Consider the following 9,332-nt stretch of genomic DNA (forward strand, 5'->3'; position numbering starts at 1 on the left):
AAGTATCATGGTGCAAGGGTGGCACAATAGACAAATATTACACAACAGCCTACACATCAAACCTTCAATTAGCAAGTCAATGTAAATGAATAGTTGAGCTCTAGCAAAGGCTATAAGATACACAAATGGCATAAAAAAGCTACACAAAGAAAACCCTTTGCATGGTGTGCACAAAGCAACCATATCCAAAAGAGTTGCACAAAGAGCAATCCTATGCTAACATAGGTGTTGTGTAGGTTCACAAAAAACAAAATGCCTACAACACCAACAAAGGAAACACTAAAAGAAACAAGGCACACAAATACAAGATCAGTGCACAACAAACCAAACATCAAAGGAAATAAGTGTGGGTGATACAAGATTGCACAATAGAACTACACAAAAGTTTAATTCAGCCAACCAAGTTGAATTACTTCAGTTTTAGAAATTCATGGATCTTCCTTAGGTCCTTTATCCTTTAAAGTAAACAAGATATTCCTTGTGCTTTCTCCAATGGGTCTTCTAACTGTTTTTAGGTACCTATGTCTCTAATTAGAAACTTCTTGTCATTACACACTACCTTCTAGAGTTTTTGAATGGTGTGAATACAAATTAGAGACTTCAAAGATTGGCAAGACATCCAACACTTTTATGAACTCAATTTCATATACATTTTCTAAAACTTTGCACAAGATTCAACACAGACCAATCTTCTTGGATTTCATATTGTTATATGTTCCCTTGAGGAACCACTCAAATACACCATGACTAACTCCAATGGACTTCAGTTTGTTTAATGTTCCCTTGAGGAACCACTCCTTCCTCAAATACACCATGACTAACTCCCATAACAAGTCTTCTCTTATGTGCTCATTTATGTGCGTCATACTCACTACTTTCTGACTTGCACGTGAACTTCTTTCATGTATTGCACAAAGTCCTCAAGATTTGTGCTAACACACTTACCATCTTCCACCCTTAACAAATCTATATTAAAATTGCAAATACAAATATTGCAAAACTAAAGCATAATTGCAGAAAGTAATAAAAGTGATATAATTGATTCGGGAATTCAATACATTCAATCTATTTTTTCTTTAAGTTACATTAGCTTATAAGGCCACTATTTTCCACTACTAGCTACCAACACCTAACATTTATTTATTATTGTTTTTATATAAAATATATACTATAGATGAAATACTAATTCCAACACTCCCCCTTTGCCATGCCCCCATCTTAAGACCCTAGACAAACCCTGGTCGCAGCTTTATATGATTAGAGTCTAAGTGATTGACTGAATGCAAGGGGGGTGACCCAAGGTAAATGCATTTAAGCAATTGGCAGTGATCAATTATGAGAAGGCTGACTAAGAGCCATCAGGTTGTATTAAGGACAGGCCGACTAGCCGAAAGAGTAAACCTAAATAATTATCAGGCCGACTTCAAGTTAATACCATGCATATATAAATATCAGCAATTATCAATAAGCATCAAGTGGTAAAACTAAGGCAGCGATTACAGAAAACTATAGCTGGGGTCCCATGGAGGGGGGCTTCCTAAAAAATAGAGCTGGATCTGCTGAGATTTTTTAGGAAACTCTTAAAGCTGCTGGTCCCATGAATTTTGTAGTGTTGCTCAGCTTAAAAGTTAAAGCTCTGAAATTTACGGAAGTTGATGATCTTGTGAATATAATACCTCTGTCTTCTATCCTATGTGCAGTGATAAAACAAGTAAATAAAAAATCATTTTCCCCCCAAAACATATTTTTAATGGAAATCTAAACTTAAATGTTTGACAAGTGGCACATAACATCCCTAAGCAAGTGGGGCAATTTCTAGCCCCACCCGCTCAAATATGCAAACCTAAAAAAGGAGGAGCTTCTATTTTTTAGGAAAAGATTCCAAATAATCCCGTAGCAGAATTTTTTTTCTTCATGGGACCCCATCTTCCTAAAAAATAGAAGCTTAAGCCCCGTCATGAGACCACACCCTAAGGCAGAGATTGCAGAAGACTGGTTACCAATTACATTGTCTATCAAAACAGCAATCTCATTAATTATAAAACAGTGATCCATATCCATAGCATGGAGAAATTGTTACTAGCAACAAGCATTATTTAATACCATGATTAATCAAACCAATGACAAGAATGGGTTGTGTTAGCAGCGCTAAAAAAGAATAGGCCACTAATTATAAGGAAGAAGCATTAATTAATCACATCACTGGTGTTTATTAAGAAAAAGTGTGACTCTTAATAAGGGTATCCCTCTTAAAAGAGACATCTTCCTTCATAAAGGACAGGAAGATATAAATGGAAAAAGAGAAGGAAACTGATTTTTACATTTAAATAAAAATATCCTTATCACTCCAAAGCATGCAATTATATATATATATATATATATATAAGGAAGAAGCACGAATTAATCAAGTCACTGGTGTTTATTAAGAAGGGGTGTGACTCTTAATAAGGGTATCCCTCTTAAAAGAGACATCTTCCTTCATAAGGGACAGGAAGATATAAATGGAAAAAGAGAAGGAAATTGATTTCTACATTTAAATAAAAATATCCTTATCACTCCAAAGCATGCAATTATTTATATATATATAACAAAATGGTAAATAGGATGAATCCTCAAATGTAATTGACACGCTTGAACTTGAATCTCAGTACTACACAGGACTGCTCAAAAAACTTTCCCCAAATCTGCAATATATGATTGAACCAGCTGGGAGGAGGCTTTCAGCAGAAGGCCTTCTGGAAATACCATATTTTCCTTCAACAATAAGATCAGCTTACTGGTTTCCTGTACCTATTTACATTAGGGGAAGCATTGAAATGTCCAATGGAAGCGATCTCTTTGGATCTGCAATGCAGGGTTCATGCTTACAATGCCAGAATGCAGGACCATTGCAACCAATTAGAGCTACTGCCAATCAGCTTATAGTGCTTCCAGGAAATTGTGTGATGACAATAAATGGAACATTGATAAGCACTGATAGTATTGTTCTTGTCTCAGCATTGGAATTGTTTCATGGGAAAATGTCCTTGGCTGCTCAGATGGCTAAAGTTATCAAGAGTTTAATGCATACACATACACCATTAGAACAGGGCCCTTTGCATGTGGATCTCCAACCCATGCATGTACGCTACCTGAGAAAACTCAAGGAAGATTCAGTGTATAGAGAGTGGCAGAGGAACCTGGATGAGCCGGTCATGCCAATCTTCCCTGGACAACCTCATAATAGTTGCAAACGTCTGTATCATGCTGTTCATGTCATTAATCTTTCTACTGAACCTGGACCGAAAGATGTCAATAATGTACACTACATGTTAGAGGATAATGTACTTATATGAGGTTTGGGATTATCTTGTTTTCATCAAAACCAGCTGCAACAATTGAAGAAAATGACGGTGAAGTCCCTAAATATTTTGACAAGGAGCTGAAGATTAACAAGCCCAACTGGCGAAGGCAAGGGCTGAGATTGATATCAATCCAAATCTGATCGAAGTGCTTGAAAGATCTCCCACAAAAGATCCAAGACCTGATGTGGACTGGTGGGTCATGGTTTTGTTACCTCCAGCACTACACTGACATCACTGAAGGCAGACTTAAAGTAAAGATGAGCAACCTTATGAAGGTCCTTGGAGCCAGAGAAAACCTTGAAATGGAAATTCACAGTGCTGCTGCTAAATGTGAGCAGACGCATGTAGACAAAAATATTATTTTCAAAACTCACCCCAACTGAGCATTGTGAGAAGTAACTCTTTGATGATCCAAATAACTTGGCAACACTTATTTCTATCTTCAAGATTACTGATTTGTTACATCCTCAGACACGCTTCAAAGTGGACATCCATGCTAAGGAGATTGTTAATGAAGAGGGTACAAAGAAAATATGTAAGGGACTATTTTCCCTCTTGTAGCATACAAAGAATTGTGTACAGGAAGATTTGAAAAATAACTTTGTATCGCCTCTTGAAAACCCAGATTTGAAGTTATCTCACTATTTAACAGTCTTCCTAATAATACAAGTGTAGTCTGAATTAGTGATCTGCAGTTGGACTGGCTCTATCAATTGGCCCAACAATTGCTTTGTCACCTGTTTATTGACCTCAATGTCAATGGTTGGGATCCCAAACTCGAATTCAATTCAAGAACCAAAGACAAAGCCGTTCATCATAGGCACATCATTACTGACCCTTGGGGATCTGCCTCATCTGCAGAAGATGCAATGCAAAGCACCAAAATAGCTGTTTCTTATTGCATTGGAAGAGTCACATCCAAAGCTGCATTTGCAATGACCATTGATATTATGGAGCTAACATCTCAAGAAGCTTTGGACCCTATCCTCAGCTTTGAAGTTCCATCGCTACCTTTCATTGGGGTAAGTTTGTTATCAAATAAAGAAGATTTATATTCTTTTAGATCAGATCTAAGGAGAATGAAGATTTTGAGAGAATATGTTTTAGTGGGGAGATCCAAGAAGGGTTCTAAAGAAGAGGAAGGCAGTTATGAGAAATTGTCCCGAAGGAGTGAAGAAAATGAGTCAAATGACATGCTTCATTCAGGTTCTGTTGATGACTGAGAGAATGATGAAGCTAATGGTATAGATGGCTCCAGATTTAGGAAGTCCTTCAGTTGTGGAACTTTGGCTACAGCCAACCTTGTAGTTGAAGGTGCTCTCTATCTAAATTCAAGAGAAGGTGAACACTGTTAAAATTGGATGATGATTGGTTTACCAAAATGGAGCCAATTCCTAAGCTAGTTGAGGAGCCATCTTCTTCAGGTTCTGATTATGTTGTTCTACAAAATCCAAATGGAGCCTATTTACATGGAGAATGGGGAAGGTTAGTTGCAGAACACTGGAAGAAGGGGGAGAACTTCTATTGAATAAGGTATATGGAGAAGAAGGTGGAGATGATGTTGTTCATCAACAAACAGGTTTTCCTGTAAAACTAATCCCTGTACTGCATGATAAAGATGATACTGGAATTATATCACATAAAGCTGACTGTTCAGACTTTGGAGCTGACGATTTTACAATTGGCCATTGGGAACAAAAAGAAGTGCTTAACAGAGATGGAGAAATGAGTATATCTGCTGACATATGTTTTGCTTCAACTCACCGAGTGAACACTCTGCAGAGGAAAGTGCTTGCACTGCTTTGGTAGCTGTTATTGCTGATTAGTTACAAAAAGAACCAATCTCCATGCTAATAAAGTCACAATCTGATACATTGATACAAGAAGGATCTTTAAAGTGGAGAAAGCTACGTGAAGTTGAGGCCCATGGGGAGAGGCTTTTAGATGAGCATTTTGTGTTGGAAACAGTATTACAGGCATATATATTGAAATTTAACAAACACACAGCAATGCACCAGTTGCCACCTAGAGTACAGCAACTGAAAGAAGACAAGAACAATATAAATTTCCTGCCTGTCACATTAGAGAGCACAAAATATTTGTTGTCAGATAGATTCGACGATCTGGAACAGGAAGAAGCGGAGTCTCGTGTGAAAGACACAACACCACCTGAGAATCAGGGGAATGGAAATGATGAAATGGTGAAGACATGTATATCAGATCTGGACATCTACGTAGAGCCATTCTACATGTATATCAGATTCTGGACTTTGAGTTACCAATTTGTCCTTTCAAGAGGATTAGGCAGACAGGTGACAAGTTCTGATCATCAGCACACCATGATCCATTGTCATCTGGTACAGCAGTTCTGGTCTTTTTCTGTTGCTGGGAATTCGCAGCCCAAAATCATTAATTTTCAGTCCAATTTTCAATCTAACAGGCAAAACCCTAGATCAGCTGTTTATCGCAATAATCTAGGGGTCACCACTATGCTCTGTATAGATATAGGTACATTTCACTTATCAGTGGATGCTGAAATTATGTTTTCTGAATTTTAAACTGAGTAAATGTTCTTCTGGTTCAGAATGACCTAATTCTGTGTACAAAGAAACTGTAACTGTTCACATTTGTTACAAGGATTTTAAAGTGCTGCTTAGTGTTAATGCCTGCAATGATCTATTATAAAATTCTGAACTTCTTGAGAATAGAAAACTATTAAGCATAATCAGGTGTCTTACAGAATGGGGCAAAGTGCTACAATGAACATTTCAGAATCCAATTCATTTTTTGGGAATATGAATATGATATGGCAGATATAATTTTCACCTTTACCTACTCATTTTACTACTCCACCAGATTATTTTCTATATTAAAGTGAGCCCTTGAATTTGTTGATGCTGAAATGTCAGACATGTTAAGATCTTACAAGAATCAAACCTATTTGGAAAAGTAAGATCCTTGTAGCCACTTTCAGGTGTAAAGCAAACCGTTGTCACTTTTTGGGTCCCTCAAAAAGTGACATTTGTCTACCATTCAAAGATTTGTTGACAATAGACTGCCTAGCAGCTATATACATCTTTTATGGCATTAATAAAGTAGGACATGTGATGAGTTCCTATGGTCAGATTTCAAAAGTAAACTATAGTAGTGAGGTGAAAGATTAAGCGAGTTTGCTATAGAATCATGAAACCGCCTCATCATGAGACATTTGGTTTTGAATCTAGATTGAGAACTTCTTAGAGTCTAGTCTTAGAGAGTCTCAAAACAGATGTAGGCTCTTATCTTATGCTTAATTCAAATTGTATAATTAGAAATTTGTCATCGATTGCTTAAATTCTTATCAATTAAAGCATTCGTGACGGTTGTACAATTGTAATTATAATATGAAATTCAATATAATATCTTCATTTTGATCCTGATCCAAATTGGTATCTGTAATATCCTTCGTCATGCTGGCGTTGTGTATTCGAAACAGATGATGGTGCCAATAGCCACATGTCCATGAGGGGGCTGGCCTATGCTAGCACTCCAGTGGGACAAAAACCCCACTCTTAAGCCAATGGATGCCATTCACCATCAGTCTGAGATTGTGGCATAGCGGTTGCCTTGCTTGCTATCAAAGCCGAAGTCTCAAAGTTGAGCCCTATAATGCATAGCAGGCATATAATGTCCTTGCTGGATAAAAATCAAGTGTGTTGGCTAAACCTTGGTGGATGTTCCTTCATCATGTTGGCAGTTGTGTACCCAAACCAGATGGTGGGGCCAACAGTCACGTGTCCTCGAATATCCCACTCTTAATTTTAATGGGTGCCATTCGCCATCAGTCTGAGCCTTTGGCATAGCGGTTGTCTTGCTTGCTATCAAAGCCGAGGTCTCAAGGTCGAGTCCTACGAAACGTAGTGGGCATGTAATGTCCTTGCTAGATGAAAATCCAACATGTTGGCTAAACCCCGATGGTCTAATTACCCTGGCAATTCTTAATGTAACTGAAAGTTGTTTTATAAATGCCTCTGGATAACTCTGGTCATTTGTGGACATGTAAATTTTTTATGTTCCTTCTCTCTGGTATAATACCCTGTGAAAATCAGTCTAAAAGGGTAAAAGGGCTACCAAGAATAAGAGGATTTGTATGTTCCAAATATAAGGTGAAAATATTCAGAAAGCGGCATATTTGAACATGTTTAACTAGGAATCCTAACACTTGAGGACTGCTTTCCAATGTCCATACCTGTAATAACTATCAAGTAAACAACCAGAAAATATTCAATTTACAAAATCTGTGACCAGGTCATTGCAGAGGCTGTGAAAACTACAAGAGCGACCCAAACTCCAGCATCATCAACAGTACAGCTAAATGTCGACATTTTTTCTCTATTTCATTTCAATAAACTGGCTAAACATAGCTTCTCCAGGGAAAGATTTTTTTTTTTAAGCTGGCAAAGATCAAGAATCAAACACTAATTTGGCTGCAGAAATTGCTCCACCAAATAAGGCACCTAAATTTAGGGACAGGCTACATAAAAATCTAGCAGAGGGAGAGCAAACAATCCCGCTAACCCAGGAATTACATCTAATTGCAAGACAGTTGGCACCAATCCTAGTGTATCTTGTCTGTGCACACATAAAAGAGACCTGCCCCATCCAACCCGGGTTCAGTTCAAAGAAACATAATAAAACAGGACAGGGTATGCACATTGTACAGCAAGGGATACCCACAAAGGGCAGCTAGATACACTAGCATAAATTGTTTCCTTGAAATCTGTTAGGGAATTAGCATCCATTCCGCTGTTCACAAAGGACTGTACGTAGAAGTAACACGAGAGACTAATAATATCATGTTGCTGAAGAACTAGAGAAAATATAATCATACCCAAGACTCGAAAATGAAAATGAAAGCAAAGTCCTCGTTGCAAAAGTTAGTGCTAACTCAGCAGGCATGTGGCAAGGTAATGGAATAATGGAAGTGGATTGACCACTACACAGATTTAATGAGCACATTTGAGTGTGACCCAAGTTTAAAATCTTAAGAATGTAGCTCCAAGTGAATGTAACGTCCAATTACATGAAATCCAAGTACTCAATATCACATTAAGGTTGCCCATAACATGTCACATGATATTGCAAGAGAAAGCAAGAATTTTTTTAGTTTTTTAAATCAAGACAAAACTATAACATACTTCTTGTAGTCATCTCGGCCTGTGATATGGTATCGGCGCATAACAAGAGCCTCTCTCTGTCCTCCTTCTTTCTTCCATTCCAGAAAATTCACCTTCTTCAGAAGCTTCTTCTCATGAAATTTAAGCTTCCTCATGGCGTCCGCGTTCAAGTTTCAAATCCCTGCATCCATGTCCTACTTAAACCTTCAACGAAAAAAACCAAAGATTGAAATAAAGGTGAAACAAAAGACCCGAAGCCACTTGTGACTAACCTTAATGATGTCTCCTATTCAAACTTCCGAGACACTTCTCCGTCTATGCTTGGTTCTCTATCTGTGCTCTGTGCTCTGTGCTCTGTCTATGCTCTATCCCTATTCGTGCTGCGTTATTGTTATCAGATTATCAAAAGGTAAGGCACTGCAAATCGCATTGCCATCATTTTATTTTAGGGTCTGTCGGTTGATTTGAGGTTTGAGCAGCCGAGTTGCCGAAGAAGAATGATGGAATTTCAGCTGTAACTTTATTATTGGAAGCCGCTGCAGCCTCAATTTACTTGGCCGATTAGGTCATGGTCACCAGAATCTTATTAGTTCGGATACTATTGTATTGATTGAATTTTTATTTTTATTTTAAATTAGTCTAATTATTGATTTTTTTTCAATTAGTTCAATCAGAATTAAAATTTTCCAACAAAAATTATATAACTTAAATTTAATTCTTTATTTTAAATAATCATAAAATTCTTATTTTTCTTTATGATCATTAGTTTGTATGGTAGATACAAAATATAATCTCTAAAAAAATATTTTTTTTATACATAAGTACATCATTT

At 37.3% G+C, this 9,332-nt stretch overlaps 1 protein-coding gene across 2 annotated transcripts in view; it reads right to left on the minus strand.

Annotated features, from left to right (window-relative positions):
• The window catches only part of LOC131027118 (uncharacterized), a 29,353-nt gene extending 20,279 nt beyond the window's left edge, over window positions 1-9,074 (minus strand). The window contains exons 1-2 of one of the 2 annotated variants that reach the window (XM_057957103.2): window positions 8,773-9,074; window positions 8,522-8,681 (exon numbers count right to left, since the gene is read on the minus strand). In XM_057957103.2, the coding sequence (XP_057813086.1) occupies window positions 8,522-8,655 (134 nt within the window). In that variant the 5' untranslated portion in view covers window positions 8,656-8,681; window positions 8,773-9,074. The remainder of the gene's footprint in view (window positions 1-8,521; window positions 8,682-8,772) is intronic. The other variant, XM_057957104.2, reaches the window with a different exon arrangement.
• Between the last annotated feature and the right edge of the window lie 258 nt (window positions 9,075-9,332).

Source organism: Cryptomeria japonica, chromosome 5 (genome assembly GCF_030272615.1).
Source record: "Cryptomeria japonica chromosome 5, Sugi_1.0, whole genome shotgun sequence".
NCBI lineage: Eukaryota > Viridiplantae > Streptophyta > Pinopsida > Cupressales > Cupressaceae > Cryptomeria > Cryptomeria japonica.